Below are 27,601 nucleotides of genomic sequence, written 5' to 3' on the forward strand. Positions count from 1 at the left end.
TTGTGATCTTAATGTTTCTCCCACATGCACTGGAGGTGCCACAGGGCAGCTTTGCATTTTCTACAGACTCCAGGTTCACAGTCAGTCTTATTGCTAAAGATTTCATTCTTCAACATAACTGTACATACTATACCTCAGAGGTGCTGCAAGGGCAGAAAAAGAGAGATTGTATATGTAATGCTCATGGCAGGACAAATTACATATTCACTTCTGGAATATAGGTAGGGACCTTCTTACTGTCTATTATTTCCACTGTGGTAGTGCCCAGTAGCCTCAATGAGGATTGGAGTAGTCCATTGTGCTGGACACACACCCACCCCGAAGATCTGAGCCCTGTGATTAAATGTTTTACAACTTCAATTCTAGTAAGAGCATTCACCATTGTGTTGCACTCTTAATAGCAACAGCAAGACAACGATGACCCCAAAAGCTAACGAACTACAAGTTCTAGCTGTTCTCCTCTCTCTCAGCAGTTGATCGGAGCTTCCTGCCAAATCTTTTTGCTGCAGTGTAATTTTAAAAGGACAGACATAAAATGTGCACTAGAACCTGACGTAAAAGTTGATAAACTCCCTCCTTTAACCACTCACTTCCCTATAGTTTAAAAGTCAAGGGAATCTGATCTGATTTAAGGGCATGTACTGTAATGTCAGTTACAGCAGCTGAGAAAGGGGTATTGTTGATATAAATACATTGTTTAACAATTGGTTGCTTCAAGTGAGTTTCTCCTTATCAGTTTAAAAGGACGGTGATATGCTGAAAAGTGTAAAATGGCATCACGAGGTTCCGTCATTACTGTCTCTCTCTGTGGCTCCACATCAGACTCATTCAGCTTGAAAGGAAAAAGATGGCTGTTCTAGCTGCCAGCCCTGTGACTCCATCTGGGATCCGAAATTCAAGCTGTGCCTTTCCTGGCTCTGTCACTAATTATAAAGGTTCTGCAGTTGGAACTTAGTTAAACAGAACTGATGGTGATGCATGAGCCAGAACGGAATCCAGCTCACTTTCTCATAGGTGGGTGGGCTAAGAGAACTAAAAAGTAGGGAAATGCTTATTTTAGTCTGTATGGTCAGTGGATATGACTGAATTCACAGCAGGGGGAGAGCCATGGAGAAAGTAGATGACTTTTTAACATAGTGATTTTGTCGATCAGAATGTTGCTTTAACAAACAAGGAAAATTCACCACATGTAGATAGCTTGCCTGTCTGTTAGTGGTCTCTATACAGGCAAATCAATGATAGTTTAGGACATTGTAATGGTAAGCCTTATTGCAAATCTGGAGGAAATTACATATGGCACAACATGCAGAATGAACTCCATTCCCTCTTTGTCTGCTAGGAACTGAAATCTGACGATACATATGAGTGCCCACATCTTATATCTCTGAAATGCATGTGCTGCTGTGATATACACTTTTGAATGACTTGACCTTTAATATCTTAGGCAAATACTAGAATTAACAATCTGTTTCTCCCCATTCACATCTCCTCCAGGAAGTTACCACCAGCTGAGATTCTACAAACACTTTCAGGCATGTAGGTGTGTTCTCCTCTAATTCACTGTTTGTTTAAAATGCATAATGTTCTAATTTTTCTTAAAGGAATGAGGGAACCGAGTTTGTGCTGTTTCTTAGCGTATGGGGGAAGTGACAGAGAAGTTGATGGCAGTTACGATTGTGAATTGGAAGGACGCCCTGCATTGAAGTGTTTATTCCACATCGCCCTCTGTGGTACAGTTTCACTGAACCCTCATGTGGGGGAATATATTGACTAAATTAGTGCCTATAAGCACAGGGTTATTGTGCTTTTAAGAAATAAAGCAAGTGGTGCTTAACTTTAGACATACGCTGGCCCGGAGGTAGTTTTCTCTTATTCCTTTATTGTGCACTTCGACTATGCATAGTTGGTTCCTGGAAATCAGTTGAATTAGTCTCCAGCGACTGCACACCATCCGCAGAGCCATTTGGATGTTTGCTTTGTTTTGTTTTGTTTTTTATGTTTAGTGGAAAATCACTTATTGCGGGGCTCTTTGGAATCCCTTCACTCTAGTGCACTCCTGCTTGCATCTTAGTATACCGCAAAAATTACACTTTGCAAACACTTTGCAAGCAAAATCACACTGGAAAATCTGGGCATCCTTTAAGTGATTGCAGATCATACACTTCTTTTTTTTTTTAATGCTTGTTTGTTTCTTAATGCAATGTCTTTTTCCTGATTAAGAGTAAAATTTTCAATAGTGCCTGAGTGACTTAGATGCCTACATTCCATTTTCAACAGTGACAAGTGCGTAGGAGCCTAAATTACATTGAATGAGACTTGGGCTTCTAAGCCCCTAAGTTGCTTTTGAAAATGGGTAAAATTTTCAAAAGGGCCTATATGTGTCTATCTCTCTCTCTCCCTTCCTTATGTAGCACCTCTTTAGATAAAGTATATTCTTATTAAATCCCTTCAGTTGATAGTTCCTGAAAACATCTGCATTAAGAGAGTCAGCTGCATTTGATAGCTTGGAATTCCTTTCTGGTACAAGTGGATTTGCTTCCTAGCCTACATTTATTTTTCTCGCTAATAGCATTATTACCTTACCTCTAAAGCCTGCAGTTATGGAGCATAATGATACACTCCTTTTGCCAGCTGCCATATCATGGCTTGAATACTTAACTGTGAACAAGCATCTATGCCTCACATTTTAATTTCTCCATCTCTTAACGAACAACAAGTGCATCACTGTTGGAATAGAAATAGCTTAAAAACCTGTCACTAGGAAACAATAACAATTACTTTCAAAAATAGGGAATGTTCTCTGCATTCCCAGAAACATTTTTTGTATAAAAAACATCACCCTGATAAATTACCCAGGCTGAATTTCCGCAGCAGCAGCTAGGTTAGAGTTTAGGGCCTTATTTGCTTGTCTGCACTAAGATTATGACAGAACATCTCTTATCATTTTGTACATGCCATACCATCTGTTCTAAGTCTTCCTTTATAGGTAGGCTATGGATTCTGAATGACTAAGCCGGAGACATTCCTGTAGACATCTACTGACTAAGTAGGGCTGTGGCTCTACTTACGTTATAGCTTCTTGCTCACCTTAGCCCACAGCCTAATCAAAGTTAACCCCCCATTGAACCTTTACTGCTGCCTGCAACCAGGGAGAGGGAGAAAACAGCTAAATTCATGATCCCTCAATTCTGGGTAGAAGGTCCCCACCTTCTATTTCATGCATTTTGCCCCAGTGTAGGCCAAGAGGAATCATCCCTAAACTCAGGTATTTACAAGGAAAGATGTGCCTTGAATCTTTTATTGTACATTAAAAAGTGGTTATTGCTCCAACTGTATCAGAGGTATTGACCTCTCCCTCTTGGTGGTGGGGAGTAGCTTTTGGCTAAGGATCCAATTTAGAAAACTATGGGTGGGGCTGGCCCCCTCCGTGTAACTGGCAGTGGGGAAGCCCTTGTTTATAAAATGCCTCTGCATGCAAACCTCCCAGTGCCTTTCTCTTGGACTGACTACTTGAGAAAGGCTAATGGATATCAAAGGGGAAAGAGGTCTAAACTCAGTGACTACCAACCTGTTTCTTTGCAGTGGCTTTTGAATCATTGTCTTGCCTGAATGCAAATTTGTTTGCAATGGGAGGATTTAAATCCTATTTGGGCCAACCCATCTTTTTTTTTTTTAAATTTTTTTAAAATAAAGTTAAAAAAAACTTTTAAATCTAACTTTTTAAAAAATAAAAATTAAATTTTTTTTTAAAAAACTTTTTTTTTTAAAAATTAATTTAAAAATATTTTTAAAATTTAAAAATTTTTAAAAAAGTTAAAACATTGCAGGTCACAGGGAACTTGTCAACTTATGAACATAAAGCAGTTATTAAACTAGAGGAGACTCCTCCCTTCCCTCCCCACATTTCCGGAGGAGTTAGGAGGGACTCTTAACAAACACCTGGCAATACAGGGTCATGATGAATAGTGGAGATACGAAGTGGAAGAAGAACCAGATCCACTCACTGGAACCCCAGTAAAAGAAGTATCTAGTTAGGGAGTGTCCTTGGCCATCATTGGGCAGGGATCCCTTGGAAGTGAATGGGATAGCTGTCAGCACTAGAAACCTAGTATCCTTGCATAGCAACCATTATCATCATGACTTTGTTTTTTGTTTTTTCCCCCCACTAACTGGCTACATTTTGTAAGGACCATTTGTTACACTATAGGTGGAATCAGTCAGGCCCAGTCGTAAATATCATAAAGAAATGGTCCAAGTTCTCCTGGAACCAAAACAACAGTTGGCTTCTTGTCTCTGTTGGTCTGTGCCCCAGAGTGTTTTGAATTCCACCCTGCTTACCTAAGGTGGATTACAGCACTGGAGAATAGGAGAGATGGCAAAAATAGAGACAAGTGCTGCAGATCTCAACTGGAGAGCAGCCAGCAAAGTAGTGACCATCCAGGTGGAAACTGTAATGTGCCTTTGTTAAAAACAAACATACAAAAAAATCCCACCTGCAAAATGTATTACACGCCACACATGAGTGCTCTGGAGTGAGATTAGAGTACACAGCAGCCACAATCCTTTTCTCTGCCACTGTCTACTGTTTCTTTCTCGTTTCTCTGAAGAGAAATGGCAAATGCAGCCTGAGCCCATGTTGATGCTGTCAACACGCGGCGACAGTGAAGCAAAATACAATGAGATTTTGTGATCTCCAAAGAGAGGCAAATCGCTCCAGGAGAGAGAGGAGGCGGGAGGGTGGAAGATGAGTCTGTTGGGATTTGTTACAGCCTGGGTGAATTGTGAGTCCGATACAGAATCGCCTGAGGCATCAGTTTCACAGAAGCTTTTCCTTCTCAGACAGTGGCTTATGTGGGGTTTTTTTTTCCAGGATTTTTTTCTCTCTCTCCAGTTGTCTTTTGCAGAGCAAGGGCAAGGAGATTTCTGCCAGAACTTGACAACCAGTAGGTCTCTCCAAACCGCTCCAACAGTATTTCACTTCCCCAGTCATCAGGGCTCAGAAGCAGAGAGGGAGAGCGAGAAATGGAGTCCATCTATCGGATGGCAGGCTGTCATGCTTCGATGATATTCACTGAAGGCTTGTTTTTTGGAAACTAGAAGAAGGGGAGAGGGGGAAAAGAGGGAGAAATGTAGAGATTGTTAAGGAAAAGCCATCAGAGATTTGTTCCGTGCAGTGGTGAATTTGTAAATGGTCCTGTCGCCTGCTGCATAATGAAAATGGGGTGGGGCTGGTGTTAACACTGGCTATAACTGCTGGGCAAAGAAACAGTCTGAGTACTTGACTCTGGACTTTAGAGGCCCAATTTATTATCAGCCTGCACCTTGTGCAACTGTTTACACCAGTGCAAAATGCTATAATTCTGCTTTATTAGCATTTCCTCCCACTTTGCACAAAGGTAATTGATTACACAAGGGGTAGAACAATGATAAACTGGCCCCTAGTAATCCAGGGGTATGTTATGGTGATGGTGTGACTTAGTATCATGAGCATTGTTTCTGAAATACATAAACTGCCTGGAACCTCAAATTCAGATGCTATCAATGAAGTTTACGCCAGTGTTACTCCAGCGAATGGAGATCAGAATTTTATCCTATTTCTTTGGGCAGCCTGCTGCCCAGTTATGGTGTACAACCCACCCAGGGAAAGCCAAGGGTTCACAACTGCAAAATCCCCACAGGCTAGCTGGATCTACTGCTTGCTCAATGTTGCTGGGGCAAATGTTTGATCCCAAGGGATTGTGGGTGGCTACAGAAGGATCGTGAAACATAGCGCTAAGGCTGTCACTCTGTCGTAAATTGCCCCTGCACTGGGCAGGGTGAAGGAACCGTGACAGGAGTAATGCCAACAACAGCAGTGTTAACAAAATATTGAGCACCTTTTCCTAAACTGTACCAGTTCATCACCAAGAAGGGCAGTCTGGAAATAAAGTGTCATCAAAATTCGTAGAGCCAAGGGGACAGAAAGTGTTAGGCAGCTTGGTTGCATCCCTAGCCCTTTCCTTCTCTCTCTGGAATTAAACACGGAGCTGCTGCTCACTTTCCAAACCATGGGTATCCCCACCAATCATCCTGGAGATCCAGGACTATAGAAATTAAAGTGGAGGGAAGCATTTGAATCTGGAAGAAAGTGGCATGTTTGAACTGGCAGCTCACAGAGAGAGCTCTGCTATTGTTTTGTTAAGCCCTGATCCTGCAAGTTACTGGCTGTGGAGGGATTCCTCTGCCCACACAGAACCCCCCTGATTTCAGTATTGCTCTGTGTGAGCCCCGCACAGTCAGTTGCGGGATCAGAGCCTTGACCTGTTGCTTGGTGAGTTATCCTCAGGCTCTAGGCTTTGCCCATGCCATACTTAATTGATCCTGGTGAGGTTCTGCATAACCTGTTTCAAAGAATTAGCAGGAACAGCTCCTTTTGACACAGGCCTCTTCATATTGTGATGTAAAATCGAAGTCTCATTTTCAACAGTGGTGCCTATAAATATATAAGCCTTCAGATTTGATTATAATCTCATGGGAAATCAGGGTTGTGCTTAGAGCTGGGTGAATAGTAAAAGAAAAATAAAATTTTGAATTATTTGTATTGCGGTAGTGCCTACGAGCCTTAGCTATGGATCAGGACCCCACTGTGCAAGGTGCTGTACAAACACAACAAAAAGACAGTCCTGCTCTACTAAAATTCTCTTAAAATTCCAATTCTTGTTGGCTGCGTTCAAGCCACTTCTGCATCCACTTTCTGACAACATCCTAGCAAGTGTCTTTGTTGCCAGAAATGTTCATGGGATGGCTGTTGTAGAAGATTTGTGCAGAGTTTTGAATTCGTAACCATCCATATTCACGTCTCCCACCTGCTTCTACAGCGTTTCACCCATCCAATGAGGGAATAGGGAATGTCTCATGTGACCCATGTGCCTAATCAGAAGTAACTAACACAGCTCGAACTCTGAATGCTCACAATGAACTGCTCAAAAATGAGCAGGAATGGGAATTAGGCCAGGTCTACACTACCGCGGTAGTTCAACAGCTGGCAATCGAACTTCCGGGTTCGATTTATCGCGTCTGGTCTGGACGCGATAAATCGATCCCGGAAGCGCTCGCCGTCGACTGCTGTACTCCAGCTCGGCGAGAGGAGTACCGCGGAGTCGACGGGGAGCCTGCCTGCCGCGTGTGGACCGCGTCTGAAACGCGGTAAGTTCGAACTAAGGTATGTCGACTTCAGCTACGTTGTTCACGTAGCTGAAGTTGCGTACCTTAGTTCGAATTTGGGGGTTAGTGTAGACCAGGCCTTAGTGAATAATTTCAAATAATAAATAAATGAAAGACAATTAGGATCAGCTCCTGAGCAATTTGGAAACAGGAAAAAAAGTTAAATTAATTGAATAAATGATTTGGTGCAAATTATTTGCCCAACTCTAGTTACATTATAGATGTCATTTGCCACAACATATCGTAAACCTCATAGCAGCTCCTTCTCTTAAACAGCTGATAAGCTGTTATCTGAGAACAGCCATAACATCCCCTCTGCCACTAGCATTCTGACCTGTAATCACTGCTGTGCGGTTCGGAATATAGCAGTTTTGGCTCCCCCCTTTCAGATTATAGTCCATCACCCAAATACAGCACTTTTCATCCAAAGATCTCAAAATGTTTTACAAATGCGGGTTGATATTATTACCCTAATTTCACTGAGGGGGAAACTGAGGCACGGAGATTAAGTGATTTGGCCAAGGCCACCTAGTGAGTGCTAGAGTTGGGAATGAAACCCAGGATCCTGACTTGCAGTTGTACTTTCAAGCCATGCTGTTTCCCTTGTCATGGGGGGACCCACTTCTACACATGGGCCCAATAGAGAGAATGTTATAGCTGGGATCCTTAACAGAAGGTTGGTTTTCAGGTTAATTCAGCAAAAACCCAGCTGGAAATTGATTGGCTGCCTCATCCCCCACTGTGTGCCGACAGCATCTTACCTTGCTGCGCAGGAGCCCTCCGCTCTGGTGCTCCGGAGTGCTGCTCTCAGACGCACTCTTGGCTTTCTCCTTGTTGTTATTTGGTTCGTTATCTTTGATGATGTCATACTGCCTGCAAAACAGGGCGATCACTCCTAACAGGAAAAAGTGTTAGAGGTCACATGAATGAGCCAGGGCTTTGGAACCTGCAATGATCAGAGCCCATTAGCCTGCTGCTGTGCGCCTTGTGGCAGAGACACCAAGTCCCAAAGATCCTTTTCGAATACGACTCGTCGGGCTCTGGCTGCTTCCTTCACAGTGCCAAATTCCACTCTAACCCAGTCAGACAAGGTCAGGAGATTACTTGTACTCCCACTTCCCTTTCATTAAACAGGACAAATGTTTTAAGCTTCCCATTTGGATAGCAGTTTACACTGGCCATGTCAGGAGGTTTAGTGTGACCTTTGCTTTGCAAGCACAGGGGCATATTGGAATTCCCATTAGTTGGAAATGCGCCCTCAAAGCTTTCTTTTTCTGAAGCAAAGAGGGGTGCAGTTGAGCTGGAGGATGTGATGAATGACCCGTGTCTGCCTGCTGATGAAACAAACCAGGGTCTCCTGCTCAGCAGGACATCATCTGCAAATTTATGACAGCTACAGCAGGATGAGCTGCCAGCGGAAATGTCCTCCCACACATTTAGGGGTGTGGAGAACAAAGCAGGGGCAGCCATGACAAATGAAGAGAGTGAAAATGTCTTTCACAGCGGCTTTTGTGTTATGTTCTGACCAAATAACCACCTTTCTACCTGCCGGTTTCCAACGCAAAGTAACAGAGGTGGCAGGAAGGGAAACGGATAAGGTCATTGCTTCTTGCCTACTGGAAAAGGATCCAACTCACATAACAATAATACTCTGAATGTATATAGAGTTTTCCATCTGTCAGTCACAAAGCACTTAACAGTGATAGGTGTTGTTATGGGAGTTGTCGCCAGGTAGTGCTGTTATACAAGTTCTTTCTTGCATGCAAGCAAATTGTCAGCCATGGGAAGACGGTTGCATAAAAGTATCATCATCCTCATTTTCAGATGCGAGATAGAGGCAAAGCCAGTACTAGAACCCAGGTCTTGACACCAAGTCATGCCCACTGCACTGGGTCATCAGAGAAGCTTAGTGTATAAAGTGAACATGTATGTACATTCAGATTAACTGTAGTTTCCATTCACCAATAATTCCACACTTGAGTCTCAGATGACTCTGCCACAGGGCTGGGAAAAGTCATGGTCAGAATGAAACTTTGTAAATAGTTCATCAGCTCCAGTGAGATTTTCTTTACCCACCCACGTTTGGTAAATGGCAGTCGTTTTGTCTAGAAGGGGAATTTACAAGCCTCTTTCAGGATGTTGGACAATTCTGTGCTCACATTATGAGTTGAGTTTCAGAAGATGAAGCTTAATTACTTGTCTAGATTAAACCTTTTTAGCTATCTCATTTAATTATTTTACCCCCCAAATGATTTTTACAGGGTAGGAGATTTAGCTCTTAATGCGCAGAGACAGTAACTTCTTTATCTAACTATTTTAAAGGATCAGGGATTGGAGACAGTGACTGGAACCCAATCTAACCCTGTGGAAAGCAGGGACCAATGCATGGTGAACTCAAGATTTTTCCAGTGGAAAAAATTATATATGAATCTTATCTGGTTGCTGCTAGTCCCTCTGGATTCACTTACAGTTGGAAAGAATCCAGGGGAACAAGACAGGACACCATTAAGCCCCCTCCCTTTTTATTTAAATTATTAACCACCAAAATTTGTTGTCAGATCTCAGATTTGTGACTCGATTTCATCTCCTCATATCTCGGGGGCGGGGAAGGGGAATCCCATCTCAGCTGAGTTTAGCATAAATGGGCCAGATCCTCTGCTGGTGTAATTTGACACAGCTGCACTGAAGTCAGCAATTTACACCACAGAGATTTAAGCCCACTGTCTCTTGAGGACACGATTTAACCCTTCAAACCCTATCAATCTTCAGGGCTTTATTAATAAATAAGAAACTACACGCACACACAAAATTATAAGAATGTTAAGGTGGTTAGTCTTACAAAAGCCAGGCAACGATCCAGATCCTGCTCAAGTCGTGCAAAGGGGCTGTAAAGTCAGCTTCAGCAGTCAGTCGAGGATTCCCCCAGCATGAGGAAATCTAAGGGTGGCACAGAACTGACATAGCAGACTATGCCACCCCCTTTTACAGCTACGGGCATAGGGAGCATGTTGATGGCATGGCTAGGGGGAAGGGGTTTCAGCTCTCACAATCCCTGACTGAATGGAGCTCAGGCACAGCTGAAGAATGAACCCATTGTCCAGAATCCCTATTTCATAGGGAAAGTCTCCAGCCTTCAACAGTTAAGGGACAGAACTATCACACATTGCTCTAACACCTGAGCAAAAGGGAGACACATTTTACCCTCTCCTGTGAGCCCCCTGGCATGTTCTTGAAAGATAGCTGGGGATTGTCCCCTCAACCACACATCTCTAGCTTTGGTTGGCTTCTTTCCAACAGTAGCAGTTTTTCTGCACACACAATGTATGTAGAATGTTCCTATGATCAGGACAATGGGAGTAAATACCAACTGTACTTTATGGGTTATATAAGCTACTTTACCGTAAATGTCCTTGCATGCCAGTTCCCTTGTTTCACCTGAAATATCTTCCCCCGACCAATGTGACTATGTGGCTCACGAGTAAAACATCGTGCTGTTTCATGAATGTTTTATGTTGCAGCAGCAGCAGAGGCAGCTGCTGAACGGAGGCCAGAGGAAGCTGGCGCTCTATACAGAAAACAAACAAGCACAAACTTTCTTTTCCATTAACTCATGGCACCCTGATCCCAACCTGGGCAAGCCATAGTGCTGGCTGCTGATCAAAGGAGTAAGGGTGCACTCTCCTTATACATTTGCTAGATTAAAACAGATGGGCCTGCTCCTCCTCTGGTCTAAACCGATGTAGCTCAAAGGGGTTATGCCAGTTTACACCAGGAGAAGATCTGATCTCAAACTCATAATGGGGAATTCTTTGCTTTCCTGAGCTCCCTGGGTGGTTTATTTCTTTTTTTAAATTGTATGGAAGGATTTTGATGCCAGGGTGGAGTTTGCAGATGACACTAAGCTGGGGGGAGAGGTAGATATGCTGGAGGGTAGGGACAGGGTCCAGAGTGACCTAGACAAATTGGAGGATTTGGCCAAAAGAAATCTGATGAGGTTCAACAAGGACAAGTGTGGAGTCGTGCACTTAGGACAGAAGAATCCCATGCAACGCTACAGGCTGGGGACCGACTGGCTAAGCAGCAGTTCTAAAGAAAAGGACCTGAGGATTACAGTGGATGAGAAGCTGGATATGAGTCAAGAGTGTGCACTTGTTGCCAAGAAGGCCAACGGCATATTGGGCTGCATTAGTAGGAGCATTGCCAGCAGATCGAGGGAAGTGATTATTCCCCTCTATTTAGCACTGGTGAGGCCACATCTGGAGTACTGCATCCAGTTTTGGGCCCTCCACTACAGGAAGGGTGGGGACAAATTGGAGACAGTCCAGCGGAGGGCAATGAAAATGATTAGGGCGCTGGGGCACATGATTTATGAGGAGAGGATGAGGGAACTGGGCTTATTTAGTCTGCAGAAGAGAAGAGTGAGGGGGGATTTGATAGCAGCCTTCAACTACCTGAAAGGGGGTTCCAAAGAGGATGGAGCTCAGCTGTTCTCAGTGGTACCAGATGACAGAACAAGGAGCAATGGTCTCAAGTTGCAGTGGGGGAGGTCTAGGTTGGATATTAGGAAACACTATTTCAGTAGGAGGGTGGTGAAGCACTGGAATGGGTTACCTAGGGAGGTGGTGGAATCTCCATCCTTAGAGGTTTTTAAGGCCCGGCTTGACAAAGCCCTGGCTGGGATGATTTAGTTGGGGTTGGTCCTGCTTTGAGCAGGGGGTTGGACTAGATGACCTCCTGAGGTCTCTTCCAACTCTAATCTTCTATGATTTATTGACCCACCTGTTAGCGGCCCCTTCCAAGCCACTATTGTCTAAGGAAATCTCGTGGGCACTCTTCTAGGCCCAATCCCACTGCAAAGTGCTCCAGGATTGAAAAAGTGCAGAGGGGATCTTTGCTCCATCCTGCCACAGCACCAAGCGCTCTTCAGCCACAGCTGTGGGTCTGACCCTACAGTATTACCTTTTAAATCAGATGGGCCCCAAACCTGTAGCCCTGATGCAGCAAAGCTCCCATTGAATCAATGGGACTTTTGGTTGCATGAGGTCTGCAAGATCAAGCCACGATTTTCAAAAATGGGTTTAGGTTCCTAAGTCCACGTTTAGGTAAAACACGTGGCTGGACTTTAAAAAGTGCTGTGCATTCAGCAGCTACTTTTGGCATTTAGCTTGCTTGTCGTTGCTACAAATTTACCCTTTTCCCCCTTGCCCTTGGCCTGTCCCACCCATAGGTTCATACGTTTTAAGACCAGAAGGGACCATTAAATCATCTAATTTAGGCTGATGTCACTGGAGCTCTGTAGTGTGACTCTCTCTCTCTCTCTCTCTCTCACACACACACACACACACACACAAATTCTTCAGACTGGGGCATTTCCTTGTACAGTTTCATCCTATACCACTCATAGACCTTTGCAGATTGGTTGCTCACAGAGTCTTCATCCTTTCCATAGCCTCATCGATAATAGTACAGAGTTGACCAGTTTTGCTCTCAGATGTGTGGGAAATTTGCCCTGTAAACAATTCTTTTTATTCTTATACCAGATTTTAAAAGGATTCAGGTTCATTGCTGACCTGATATTTTATGTTTGAATGCTCCAGATCATTTGTTCTTTTAACAGTTCAATCATTGTACTAGATCTCAAACGTGGGTTTTAGTAAATATAGAATGACGGATGCTTGAGAGTGAGACAGGAGGCTGTAACTCACTCTTGATTTGTGATGTTTGTCTTTAGAATATTGCCACACCTCTTCAGAAGAATTATTGGCTTGTGTGTGATCTGCAGGCATGTAATGGGCCAGATATAGTGACAGTGGCACACTTCACTTGCGCTGCGTTGTGTTAATGAAACAGAAGGGGCTGGATTCTGGTGTGGGGTTAAGGGGATTACCATCAATTTTTTTTTCTGGAAGGATTGAGAATATAGGATTTGCCGCAGCAGATCAGACAATTGATTCATTAAATCCATTATACTACCTCCTGCTGTACTAAATGAGACTACTTCAGCCAGTCCGGTATCCTGCCTCCAGCAGTCGCCAATACCTGATGCTACAGAGGAAGGTGAAATGCACTTATATCCAAATGTGCAATACTGTATACAGGGGGCAGGGGTAGGGATTACTCTGCATATCTCTTCCTGGCCATCATGGGTGTATATTCTCTCACACACACACACACACACACACACACACACACACACACACACACACACACACACACACACACACACACACACGACTCTGGGACATTACATGCCTTTGTCATAGGGACTGTTACCAACCTGCCCACATGAATAACACCACGACAATGATGAGAATTTCCCCAGCTCGCAGCTGCTGGTTCTTCCCCATCTCCTTCATCGTCACCTCATCTGCACAGGGGAGAGAGAGACAATGAGTTCCATTTGTGCAATGAGTTCAGTCAGACTCTGCCTGCTCCTTTCACATGCTCCTTCCCCTCCCCCCAAACTCACCGATATTTAGTGAGCAAAACTGGGCGGCTGCAGATCTGAAAACCCCTTGGAAGATTTGGAAATGTAAACCCCAACTGACCACATTAAAATCTCTCACTGGACACCCGTTGAACTATGTGCCCCAGCTTGGACGGTGAGTGCACAAGGTTCAAAAGTAGCATGAATTGTTCAGAGTCATCACGCCTCAGTCAGCTGTTAGCATCCCCGTTCCTTTCTCTCTCTGTTGGAGTTTTCTGTGCACCCATCACTGGAGTATCTCCGCACGGTGTATTCTAGCCATCGCATCACTAGTCTGGGCAGAATTCCTGCCCGCCCAGCTCAGGATTTATGCCCTGTAGTATGCAGGGTCGGCATAATCTTTTTCAGCAGAGCTGCGGGATGCAGGAATGAGTAGTACCTCTTCACAAGCCATAATGGACAGCCCTGGCCTCGAAGGACCAAGAAGATTGCAGTTCAGATCTCCTGGGAAGCAGACAATGCTCTTCTCAGTGTTTTCAGATGAACAGCAATTCACTATTGACAGGCTCCAAATCATTTCAGCAGAAAGAGTCAAGAACTCACAGCATCCTAGGAACCGTGGATGAGAACCCTGCAATACAATCTGGCCTAACCTAATCATCTAGTAACCCTTTATAACCTGGACTCCTGCTCCTCCCTGACCCCTGTTCACTAGAGTGCCTTGCTGCTGCAGAACATCTCTTTGACTTGCCTTGGCACCATCTGATTTTGGCTGGATGTCTGCTCAGAAGGGACAAATTAAAAAGCACTCCCCTGACTGGCAGTAACTGATTTGGCAGAAACATTTCAGATTTTAAAAAAGCAGGATATCCATTGGTGTCTCTTAGAATCCAAGTGCAGGGAGGTTTAGTGAGTCTCTCACAGCCTCATCTTAATGCTGCTGCAGCATCCCTGGCATGGATCCCCAGGAGTTCTGTCCCAAACTGCGTGCAGAGTCAGACCAAGAATTTCCCCAGGCACTCTTCATTTGCTAGGCTGATTGGCATGCTCCTGCCAGACACTAGTCCTGAGAACAGTCCTCATTCCCTCTGCCTCTAAGCTGCCCCCTGAGGAAAGAGCAGTGGAGATTCAAGTGCTGGCAGCACTAGCGGCTGGGGTTCTAGGCATTATTTTACTGAAACAGGCCGGGCTTGCTGTGGTTAATGTGATATACAAAAGTCACATTACCAGCAAGGATTCTTGTGTCCTTACCATTAGGGAGTACCCCAGTCTGGACACTAGTATGGTCTCAGACTGCAGTCTGAGATGTGTAGCTGGTATGCGTTAGATTCCTCTACACTCATTTAAACTCTTAGTGCTGCTTATCCCACTTACTGGTGTGAGTTTAAGGGAATCTAGGCTGAGGGAACTTGCTTGCCCAGCAGCTGGAAGATGCAATAAGAAAGTAGGGACGGCCTCCTTTAATTTACACATCCTTATTCCACCCTGTCAGTTGCTTTCCATGCTGCACACCTCACTTCTGGCTTCTTGACATGAGTTACACCAGCTTAGCCTCTCCTAGACTTATTCACATTCGGCTAGACCCAGTGCATTGACTCAGAGGTGATGTAAAGGGGGGGTGAATTGCACACCAGTGGGAGGGGCTGAGTCTGAAGGAACATAAATTGGTGTAACATGCACATTTAGGGAGCCATCTCAAGGTATAACATTGCCATCACTCCCCGTAGGCTCAGTCTCACCTCAGAATTTGGCCTTTCAGGTATAGGGGACTGAATGGCCTGAGGCAGTGGGATGAAAGAAGGAGGATTTTCCCTCTACATCCCGGTTTCCAATCTGACCCTTGTTAGTTTCCTCTAGAACACCCCACCCCAGTCATGGGGAGAGAGTGAGAGATCAGCAGAAGCTGCCAGTGACTTCAGGGGGCAGGTGAGGCCAGGAGCACTCCTATGGCTGACCCCATCATGTCATCTTCAGGCACTTTCACTAACACGGGCACCCGTGAATTGTTCGGTTTTTTGTTTGTTCCCCAGCATTTGTGCAGAGTCTGAATAAACAATGAGGGCCAGGTCCTCCACTGGTGAAAACTGGCATAGCTCCAAGTCAGCAGAGCCACACCAACTTTCACCGGCTGAGGATTAGGCCGAGATCTCATCTCTGTATTGGTGTTTTCCACTGACGTTCTATTTTTGCCTCAGGGAGCTGAACCTACCAGAGATCAGGTCTTGTCACAGTATTTCCACCATCCGAGAACTCCCAACTCCTGAGCCTTAGCCTTGGTCTCATAAACGCTTCTATGGGCCAGTAACAAACACCCATGGAGAATGTAAACAGAAATTCTAGAACCTGTGTGTCCCAGGACACTACACACTTTGCCGATGTGTTACGTCTGCACATCCCCCATGCCCAGTCCTGTGTGTAGTTACACGGGTCTGATCCCACTGACTACAATGGGACTGCAACAAGCGAATTTAGCCCTGCCTGCATTTAGCTCGGCTGGTCTTATTTTTGAATGCAACAGGCACTGTTTCCCACTTTGCTGGGCAACACTGCCCTGCCTCTGAGGCAGCCCATGGGGCCATGCAAGAACTCGCCCACACTTGCCTTTATTCTTTGAAGCCAGCTTCTCGGCTTCCCTGGGGGTCTTGAAGAGGACTGGTTCACTGGCTGGACTCTGGCCCTGGATGCTGATGGACTGGACGTGCACAATGTACTCGGTGTCCTCCTCCAGGTCCCAGAGGGCGCACGAGCGGGTGGTAGTGTTCACCTCTTGGATAAAGCGCAGCATCCGCACATCCTTCTTCTGCAAGCCCAAGGCAGGAAAGCACAGGAGCTCAGAGGGAGGGTTCTGTCTGGGTAACGGATGCCTTGCTACATAGACGCTTTCCACTGCTCCCCAGGGCCCCTGACAGCACCTTAGTGCTGCCATTTAAAGTCCCCCTAGCCCGTGCGTAGGAGGAAAGACATGTGCTCTAATCTGATCACAGGCGTCTCAAGCAGTGAGAGCAGCTACAGCTGCTTTTATGCAAGCGGGTGCAGGTGACAGCCACTCGCTCATCCAACTTGCCAGAAACAGTGGGCCCAGCCCTCCTCCCACTGACATCACTGACACAAGTGTAACTCCACTGACTTCAATGGAGATACTCCTGATTGATACTGGAGGGAAATCAGGCCCAGTACTTGTAGAAGGTGACCTGGTAAAGGCTTGGTGGAGGGGGCTGGTTCCATTTCCCCTGAGGTTCAGAGCCAGTTGGATGAATGGTTCAGACTCTGGATCTCTCTAGTATTTATCCGTACCCTAAGGGCAGGGGTGTGCAAGGCCCATATCACCTGGTAACGCGCCATCTCCCAGGAGCTCGCTCACTAGCTTCAGCTTGTATAACGTCACAACAGAGCAGGAGCCCCAAATTCCACTCAAAGCATCTGGAGCTTCTGGGTGAAATTCATCCTTTGCAGAGCCCAGCACAAGGCTTCTAGTGTCCCCGGTTCCTCGGAGATGTCGTGGCGCCGATGTTTTGTGCTGGCCTCTCCACGGGTGAATCTCATCCTCTATGAATGAAATGGCAACCTCCCAATGCTGGCTTTAAAGAGATGTGCTCTCGTCTTCCCCATGGAGAAGCTTCTCATTGTTCTATCCCTGTCGGCACTTACCCACTGGGCAGAGCTATTGCTGAGATTTGGGGCTGATGTTAGCTCTGTCAGGTTGCATTTTCTGCCTAGTCACCTTTGGGCCCTGGAAGTGTGAAGGCATTAAATCGTTCTGGCCTGCTCCTTCTCTCACTGAAGTCAGCAGCAAAACTCCCAGGGACATGACTGGGAGCAGCCTCAGGCCCTGAGCAGATTTGTGTGCATAGCTATAACTGCTTTCCCTGCCATGAGATGTAACTAAGAGCTGGGTGGGGCATGAGGTGGAGATGGATAGGGGAATCCTTCAAACTAGCCCTTCTCCAGTCTCCCAAACCACTGAATCCCCTAAGGGCATTTCGCTGATGGATCAATTCCCCCGCTCAGCCCCTTTGCTGTGAAGACCATGAGTTGCTTTGCACGGTCACCCCTATTCCTGGGGGTAATCACCCTGGTTGATGCTAACTTGTCTACTCCCCTGTCAGTGTGTAGTTCTTCTCTGTCCCCAGGATTATACATTTGGGGCATGTCCTAAATCCAAACCCATGGAAATGGGTTAAGGTGAAGGAAGAGGCTGATTCCGTGTCAGAGCTCTGCAAGAGCCTTGTGAGAGCTGCAGGCAGTGCGGGATGCACCATTATAAATCCAGAGTTTGCCCTTTCTTCCCTGCTCCTAAGGCCCAAAGCAGGTGGGGTAGAGCTGAGGGGGACCCAGCACATGTGGAGAGGAGGGGGGCCATATGGTGAGGATACCTGCTGGGAGATTGCAAATCCAATAACAACTTCATCCTCCAGAACATCCCAGGTCACAACAGCCGAGTTGGCCTTCAGATGTTTGACTGTGACATTGACTGGGGCGGACGGGCTGTCTGCAAGGAGACAAAACACAAGCTTTACTATGGCAAAGTCACTGATGCAGGCAGGAGACAGGGAAGGAGCTAGAGAGGAGGAGCAGTCGATTCCTGTAGGGCATCAGACATGGTTTCCTGCAATAAGAGGAAACAGGATTTAACCCAGGTCAGCCACTGCCCCTCAGCTAGGGGAGTTTGGGGGCTGCAGATGCCCTTCACCTGTGTAGTGGCTCCAGGTGTGTGGAACTTTGAGACATAGACACACCATGTTTTTGGTGGCCATTAAATTCTCCAGCCCCCTTGGATGATTTAGAGTGGCATTAAACCTGCATGTAAAATATTTAACCCTTTAGACACTGCATCCCAAACTCATGCTGATAAAGCTTTTATGCCACACAATGCCATCACATGCTCTTCATCTAGCTAGTCTATCACACGCACCCCTGCTTTCTCCCTTAGAGCTTGCCCGGACTGCAGTGAGAGTGAAAAGCAAACAGCACCCTGCCTGGGTACTCAGCATGTTGCCGAGGGTGGTGGAAGTACGGAAGTGCTGGTGCCCTAGTTAACGCCCTTGGGGATTTGAAACCCACATGCAGTGAAGAGGGGGGTGTTTCTTTTATTTTTATTTCCCTGCTGCTTTGAAATGCTGATGCTTTACAAGCCCCCTGGTGGTGCCACAAGGCCAGGGTGGGCAGAAGTTAGGGCTCCTGTGATTTATTTATTTTAAATGGCCACAGTTGTGAGGCTGATGAGCGGACAGCTGACAGGCTGACTGATCAGAGCTCTTCAAAGTGAGGGACTGGCTGAACTTCCAACCAACCCTTCTGGCTTCGAACGAACAGGAAAGTAATGACCCTGTGCCCCCTTCCAAACAACACTCTCGGTCAAGCCTGGGAGCTTCCATTGCCAGCGGGTTTGATCATGCTTCAAAAGCTCCAGGAATCAGTAACGAGGCAATTAGGAATGGGAGGGTCTAGACAAGGCATCGGGCCTGGATGGGTTCCAGACCACAGTCCTTCAGGAAGCAAAAAAGGGCAATAAAAAAGGCCCTGGCCCAGATTGTTGGAATCTCACAAAAGGCTGGGCAGGGGCTTGAAATGGAGCAGTAACTAATGATCGGTGGCTCAAAGAGTTTGCAGAGGGAAGATCCTTTATTTGATCAGGTCAGCATCAATCAGAAATTGTTGCCATCTGTTCCGTGGCCAGGTGAAACGCATTTGTGATCCCAGCAGCCAAAAAAAAAAAAAAAAAAAAATCCCTTTCATTATGGTCAGTAAATGAGCCCCTGGTTGGCAGCCTCATCAGAGAGGCCAAGAACAGGATGGGCCACTGGCCAGTGCTCCTTTCTCACCCCTAGCCCAGTCCCTTCTGGACTCGGCTGAGGCAGCAAGAGAGGACTTTGGTCTCCAGGGATGTCAGTCCAGCACTTTCCACTACTACTTAAACCCCCTTTAAAAACCCAATTGCAAATCAGAGTAGGGTCTTATTTTAGTAAGGGGCAGTTTGCAGAGCTTCACACAGGGAAGGTCCGTGAGTCATGCCTGATGAATGTGCTAGAATGTATTGAGGCTATGAGTATCAGAGGGGTAGCCGTGTTAGTCTGAATCTGTAAAAAGCAACAGAGGGTCCTGTGGCACCTTTAAGACTAACAGAAGTATTGGGAGCATAAGCTTTCGTGGGTAAGAACCTCACTTCTATGAGGCTATGACTGAGCTGAGAGGTGGGGGCAAGGGGGGTGCAGCAGACAAAACAGGCTCTGATTGCAGCATGGTAATGGTGCTTTGAGCGAGGTGTCTACCCCCTTGTAAAGTACAGCCATGCAGCTAAATCCCTGCCCATTGTGCTTTCCCAGATGTTGTTGAGAGAGGCTACCACAGCATGGGGTGATTTATACCGCCTGGGATTGGGAAGGTTATTGAAACAAGTGAATTACAGAGAAACAGAGTGTGTGGATAAAAGAGCATTCAGGATGGGGAGAAGGAATATGTGGGCGGCACCAATACTGGCATCTGAATCCAGCAGGGATATTAATGACCTTGAGGAAAGGATAATATCAAAAATGCCTAAATTTTCTGATGACATAAAATGTGGGGGAGGTGGGAAGAGCCAGCAGATACGGAGAAGGAGAACAAACACCTTCAACATTAGTAGGTTAAATAAGGCTGCGAGACTGACACGTGATAGTGAAGTGCACTGCAAGGTTGCAGCCCGAACGTTTCCACAGAGACGGGAGCCTATAAAGCAGGAGTCACAATACAGACCAGGAGAGAGAGCAGGTGGGGAGGGGGATTAAGGATACTTCACTACCTCCATCTGCACAATAGAAACCCCAAGAGACGGATGGTAAAGGGAGATGCACTAAAATCAAACGCAATGGGCTCGAGTCTGTTCTCCCTTTACCCCACTGTAAATCAGGAAGCACGCCTGAAATCAATGGAGTTAATCCAGTATAAGAGTGATGTGAGAGGAGAATTAGACCCAGCATTTGCAGAAATGCGAAGCGAGGCAAGTAAGTTCTCCACGGATAGAGCTGAGTGAATAATTTGCAACGAAGGTCCTGGAAGATCCAGGATGAGATTGGGATTTCCTTGAATCTATTTGCTGATTGGATTTATTCCGTGAACTAACTTACTCTCTGGGTCGATCACACTTTCTTTGGAATTCCAGTTGCGTTGTGATTAGATAGATGAGATCCAGTTTCTGGTCTCTGAGTGGCTCTGTGTGAGCATTTTCAGCACGAATGCTTAGGCGGACACATCTAAATGTTGAATTCCCTGATACCGTGCGTGCAGCTCTGAATTTTGCTTTCTGCGAATGCTTATGTCAGTAAAACTCAAACCGTTACCAGAAAGTGACCCCAGAGGCAGAGGGGGTAATGTTCGTCTGAACTCATTTCAACATGCAGGCAGGATATCTGGGGAACATTCTATGCAACAGTCACCCAGCCCTCCCCAGGCACATTAATTCCTGATGCACTAGGGACGGCTGCATCAGCCTTTTAGTCAATAATAGACCATATGTTCCAGGGTTTGTGATTTAGCTATTTAACTTCATTCCAACTCATAGGCCATAACCCCACCGGAGCAAATTCCTCTCTCAAAACTGAAAGAGCATCTGTTTGGCGGAGTTTGAGTTAGCGACATGCATGCACATGAAAAGATGTTCTCCTTTTTGTGCCAGGGGAACTCACGGCCCCATTTGTTTAGTTAAAATAAAATCATGCCGGTTTCTCATGGGCAATGGCTGCTGTGAAACAAACCATGATCACTCTTTTGTTTCTTTCCAGCAGGGAGCTTTCACAAGGTGGACCCTAGCCCTGCATCCCCCAGGCGCTGTGTGTCATAGCCATACCTCACACCTGCATATTCTGGGCCCTTTTGGAGAACGCAGGGCATAGCCTTCTCCACGCAGCAAGGAGGCACAAGCAGTGAAGATTACCATGAATATGCTCTTTGCCTCTCGTTAAATGCTCTGCTGATTATTAAGCAGCTTTTTTTCTTTAAAGAGAGAGAAAACATTTATGGCTTTGGACTGATTTGTCGCTGGCCTCTCATCTTACCACCAGCGGCTCCCGGTGTCAGAAGCAGGAGGCCGGTAGGATGGGAAGCTCCCTACCTGCCTGTTAGGTTGCTGTTGCACAGGGGTTGATATCACAGCCCTTGCTGGTGTCAACCAATAATCATCTATTAGTTGGGGAGATTGACTAAAAACTACACCATGAATAGTATGTAGAGTACCCTGCCAATCCATACCCAGTGCTAGAGTGGTACCCAAACTATGCCTACTAGCTCATATCTATCTATGGATCTGTACCTAGAGGTACTCCTATGCCTAACCAATATCTGATCTATATCTAATACCCTATATATCATCACTATTGGATCTATATTCAATACCCTATGTACAGTATACCCAATATAGTACCTGACCTATATCTGATTGACTATGCCTACCTCATACCTCCTATCTAGTATATCTGATCTATATTCAATGTCATCTCTATATATTATACAATATGTATATTTAGTGCTAGGTACAGTATACAGTATATAATCTGTACTTAATAGCTTATGCATCTCTAATACTTTAACTGTACCTAATGCCCTATTTATAAATGATACAGTGGAGCCGATATAAGAGACCATCCTTGTTAGCCAGCATCTTGCCTTTAGAGTCTGGCCTAGAGTAGCCTTGGATACAGTGAGTGTACTGCTCTATCAAACTGATTTTTCTTGGTCCCCTGGATAGTTGCTTAAGAAAGGTACCAGACCCACCCAAAGCCCTGTGCCTGCTGCCCATGTAAGCTGAGAGCCCAATCAGGTATCCACTTCTGGCCTGGCCTCAGCTACAGGTCTCCCAGACACTCTTCTGTCTTCTCTCTGCCCTTAGAGGGGAGATGTCTTTTGCCTACTTCAGCACAAGTTCCTGAAGGATTTCCCCCTCAGAGTCTGATCCCTTTGTCTTCAGCTTTGATCAGTTTCCATTCCATCTCAACCCATGCACTGCGATGCATCAGCAGCTTTCTGCAGTGTCACCCCCTCCTTAATGCCTGCTAAATTTCCTTGAGCCTAGGGTGACCAGACAGCAAATGTGAAAAATCAGGACAGGGGTGGGGGGGTAATAGGAGCCTATATAAGAAAAAGACCCAAAAATCAGGACTGTCTCTATAAAATCAGGACATATGGTCACCCTACTTGAGCCCTGGCTGCTAAAGTCTTAGAGTGGGGTTTCCAACAGCTCCCAAGTGACTTAGAAGCACAAGTCTCACTGTAAGGCAGTGGTACCTGCGTTCCTAAGCTGCTTTTGAAAATCTGACCTTCCACTAGCTTCCCTGCAAGGGAGACACCAGGCACTTTTTGACCAAAGATCAGATGTGGTATGTTGGACTCTTTAGATGCTGGGTAAGAAATGTACAAAATAAGAATTGCGCTCTAGCCAGAAGACACAGGGGTTCATTTCTTAAAGCTCACACTTGCTTTCTGTAACAGGAGTTTTTGGAATAGGGATGTCTGCTCTTGGGAATTCCTAGCCTTCCTACAAGAGTCACAAAAGCGGTGTGAATTCCCAAGAGTTCACACACTGTGCAGTACTAGCCTCTCTAAGGGAAGGCAGGTTCAAACTGTTTACCGGCTCCTATGGGATCCACCCAGAGAAGAGAATAGGCCCCAACACAGTTAAACAGAAATAAACTAATCAGTCCCTTACTGTTCCTTGGATAGTATGTAGGTATTTCATTCCCATTGCACAGATGGACAAACTGAGGCAGACATTAAATGAGGTGCCCAAGGACACAAAGAGAGTCAATGTTAGGGGCTCACTTTGCTCAGGAATTCCTGGCCCCTCTGCTTGAACCACAACTCTTGCTGTTGCAGATCTTTCTTTGGAAGCCACTCTCAGTTAGCAATGCCCCCTGTTTAGCAGTGAGCCTTTACTGTGCAGTTGAGAGTACAAGCGAATTTCGTGTCTCCTTGCCATGCAAGCTGCAGGAAGAAGTAATTAAACAATGGAAGTGAGGATCTGTGGTACTATCACATCCTTTGAGGTCACTTCCACTGGCTGAGTCATCTGTTCAGAAGGTGGATACAGTATTGGCGCCCCTTTCTAAGTTTAGTCTCCCCTGGTTTGGGGTGCAAAGGTGAGAAACCTCCCAAGCAATCTGTTTGCTGTGATCTCAGCTCCTTCAGAAGCTGCAACCAGGTCTGTGACTGTACGTGAAAGCAGATGGAGTAGAGTGAACTCTCTTCCCACTCTAACATGGCTTGCACTGGGACCACGGGTAATTTCTGAATTGCTTCGTTCCTATTCTGCAGGCAGCTCCTTTACTGCTGTGAAAGACTTAAATTCTTCAAAGCCTCCAGCAAGAGGGCCAGGAACCTAAGCCACAGCCAAGGCTCTGAAATGGATCAGTCTTTCCCATCACTACCTGGTCCCTTCATTGCATCCTTGAGCCCAAGCAGGACCTACCAGCTGCATGTCCTTTCCTAGGGGAAGCGGTAAATGTCAGGATTAAATCACCCTGGCTTTTTGTTCCCTGTGCCATGACCTTTATAGCAGAAGCAAGTGGCATAAGAACATGACCTGCAGGGGAAGGAGCTGTTGTTAAATCTTCTGAACAATGTTCTCTCCAAGGCACTGAAGCACACCCCCTCTCCCTTCGAGGGCTGTGGGGGTCCTTTCTCTCCAAAGCAGAGAGGTGTGTGAAAGGAATTGCTTTAGTTCCATCTCAGAGCCCTTTCTTTGCTCTCACCGTGGGATTTTCTTCAGCAGGTATAATTGCTTGTCAACTTTATGGGGTATTTAGCAAGGGCTGAAGCAGTCTTCAGCTTTCTCGAGTGTTTTAATGACGGAAGCCTGCAGGGGAGTGGGAGGGAGCATGGACCCGTCCACCACAGCCATTCAGGCTCTGAGTCACATGAGAGAAATGAAATCAGACAGTTTCAAAGAACAAAAAGCCCAACTGGTGATTCTTTAGTGCTAGAAAGGAGTCAATTATTTCCTGCAAACCACCCACCCCCTTACAAAATGCTACAGTCATGGTCCAAACTCCACAGCCTCCACTCACCGACTCCATGGGGAGCTGTGAGTATATGTGAAGGCATTGGACCAGATTCTCAGTTAGGACTAGGTCATTTTGTGCCATTCAGGCAGCACAAAGGAGCTGGATTCTGGCCATAACTGGCCAGATGAGAATTGCGCTGGTGGGAGGAGCTGGCGGAGCTGATCTTCAGCTGGTGTATAAGTTAGCTTCTTAGCTGCATTAACTCACCACAGGGCTGCCATACACCACCCCCTGTCCCTGATGCCCCCCAATCTCCTGAACTGAGTGGCTCTCAGTCGCAGGAGACACTCTTCCCCAGCATCTGGCTTGCAGAGTGCAATCAAGCAGATCCTTCTTTGAAGTGAGCATTGATAATGACTGAAGGATTGGGCCCTAGCCTAATGTTTCAGATCGTTATGCTCCAGTATTTGTTTAACCTGATTAAATCCTAGAGACGGGAAGAAATGGGGATGGTCTGGGTTTTAGTTTTGCAATCCGAGGGCCAGATCCGGGGGCCAGTTTAATCCAGAGCCCACATCCTCAGCATGTTTCGGGTAAAAAGTTCTGGTTTGTGGCCCCTCTCTGTCTGCGGCTATGTATCATGAGAGAAATGTTCTTAGGAAGCTGGAGAGTGTAATAAATGACTTGCTCTTTTACATTTAGAGACCAGGGGACAAATAATCACATGAGAGCCAAGCCACTGATACAGAACAAGCTGATTATAGTGGTAGAATTACCAGCCCTTACTGATACACAAGCGACTCCACTGCCCTTTAATATTTACATGGTTGGAAAGGAGTAGCAGGTCTCTAATTAACTCCATATCTCACTTTTTTAATAACATGCACAGGGTCAGTTTCCTCCACATATTTTAGCAGTTGGATGCCAGCCCCGGATTCACTAGACTCCAACCTGCAGCAACTCCTCTTTGATTAGGTTAGGCCTCAGCTGGAGGACTGTGTCCAATTTTGGTCACCAATGTATAGAAAGGATGCAGAGAAACTGGAAAGGATCCAGAGGCGAGCGACAAAGATGATCAGAGGGATGGAACACAAGCCATATGAGCAAAGGCTAAAGGAACTGGGTATGTTTAGTTTGGAAAAGAGGAGATTAAGGGGGGACATGACATGACAAATACTTGAATGGCTGCCATAAAAAAGATGGAGAAAAGTTGTTCTCTCTTGCAACAGAGGGCAGGACAAGAGGCAGTGGGTTCAAACAACAGAATAGCACAGGGGTGGGCAACCTACGGCCCGCAAACCGCGTCTGGCCCGTCAGACCTTTTAATCCGGCCCTCGAGCTGCTGCCGGGGAGTGGGGTCAGAGGCTTGCCCTGCTCCGCCCGCCCAGCACTCCCCAGCCCCCAACTCACAGTTCCTTGATGAGCACCATCTTCCCGCATGCAGAGCCACACTGTGCAGGCGCGACTGGCACCGCTTACCCATACTTCACCGCGCTATTTCCGGGATCAGAACCCCACCCCTACGCAGCAGTGCTCCCAATCCCCGAAGCGCCAGCCTCCTTGCGCCAACCTCCACCCAATGATCAAGGCCAGCAGCATCGCAGGATACAGCCCCTAATCGGAACCGCGAGCTCCTTCATCGACCAATTCCTGAGGCACCGCTCCTCCGAGAGACTCGCCTCATTCCTCATCAGCCTGTCATCGCAGCCCGGACCCTCCCAGTCTCCTACGGCCCCCTCCCTCAAGACTCTCAACCGCCCAGGGCCGCACCCGTCCCAGCTAGGGTGCCTCCGCCCTTGGCGCTGCCTGGTAGGGCTGCCTTGGTGTCACTGCTGGTAGGGCCCCTAGGAGTCCCCGGTACTGCCCCTGTAGAGCCCCACCCCTCATGCCACACCCCATGAGTCCCCCTCCCTCCACCTCGGTAATTTCGTGAGCATTCATGGCCTGCCATACAATTTCCATACCCAGATGTGGCCCTCGGGCCAAAAAGTTTGCCCACCCCGGCACAGCAGATTTAGATTAAATCTCAGGAAAAGCTTCCTAACTGTAAGAACAATAGGACAGTGGACCAGACGCCTCGGGAGGTGGTGGAAGCTCCTTCACTGGAGGTTTTCAAAAGGAGGCTGGAGCCATCTGTCTTGGAGGGTTTAGACACAACAAATCCTGCATCTTGTCAGGGGGTTAGACTAGATGACCCAACCCTTACTGTCCCTTCTAACTCTATGATTCTATGATTTCCTTCTGTTTGGGGTGGATGCAGGTTATTGGCTCTCCTTTTCCTTTTTAGTAGTAGAGTCATAGAATATCAGGGTTGGAAGGGACCTCAGGAGGTCATCTAGTCCAACCCCCTGCTCAAAGCAGGACCAATCCCCAGACAGATTTGTACCAGCCACGTTAACCATTTTCATATTAAATTGGGTGTTTTCTTCCAATTAAATGATTCAAACTCTCCGTTCCAGAAGGACAGTGCTATTTGGCAAAAGAGGTTAATTTGCACAGTCTACATCTGTGCTAGTCCAAAGCACATGCAGTGGTTTATGGGATCAGAATGGTCTCCTCTCTAACCCAGGGGAAAAAAACCTCCACCCATTCTTATTCCTTGCCCAGAGAAACCATTGTCCTTCCTGTGTAAACTTCCTGACCAGCTGCCACTGCAGAGGAAACTCAGTATCCAGGAGATTTATCAGCTGAAAATAAGAGCATTTGCCAGGCAGGGAGTGTTGCCTAATACAGTACAAATACAGTTACCCGATAGAACACAAGTCCGTGAGAAAAAGGATCTGGATTCTGTTCTAGCCCTGCCTCTGAGGCATGGTGTCCTTGGGCAAACCACGTGGGGCTAGCGTTTCACATGCTCAGCACCCATGTTTGCATCCAGATTTTCAGAAGAGATCTGCTCCCCCCCTAGGCACCTGAATAAAGACCAGATTTTTAGATGTGCAGAGCTCCCAGCAGCCCACATTGTGCCATTTATGGCCAGGTTTTTCCAAAGAGAGCAGCA

At 46.4% G+C, this 27,601-nt stretch overlaps 1 protein-coding gene across 1 annotated transcript in view; it reads right to left on the reverse strand.

The window, feature by feature from the left end:
* Positions 1–5,051: 5,051 nt before the first annotated feature.
* The window catches only part of FNDC5 (fibronectin type III domain containing 5), a 28,796-nt gene continuing 6,246 nt past the window's right edge, over positions 5,052–27,601 (reverse strand). The window contains exons 2-6 of the mRNA XM_065421838.1: positions 18,004–18,119; positions 16,232–16,430; positions 13,481–13,570; positions 7,965–8,098; positions 5,052–5,093 (exon numbers count right to left, since the gene is read on the reverse strand). Of these exons, the coding sequence (XP_065277910.1) occupies positions 5,052–5,093; positions 7,965–8,098; positions 13,481–13,570; positions 16,232–16,430; positions 18,004–18,119 (581 nt within the window). The remainder of the gene's footprint in view (positions 5,094–7,964; positions 8,099–13,480; positions 13,571–16,231; positions 16,431–18,003; positions 18,120–27,601) is intronic.

The sequence above is a fragment of the Emys orbicularis genome, chromosome 23 (genome assembly GCF_028017835.1).
Source record: "Emys orbicularis isolate rEmyOrb1 chromosome 23, rEmyOrb1.hap1, whole genome shotgun sequence".
Classification (NCBI taxonomy): Eukaryota; Metazoa; Chordata; order Testudines; family Emydidae; genus Emys; species Emys orbicularis.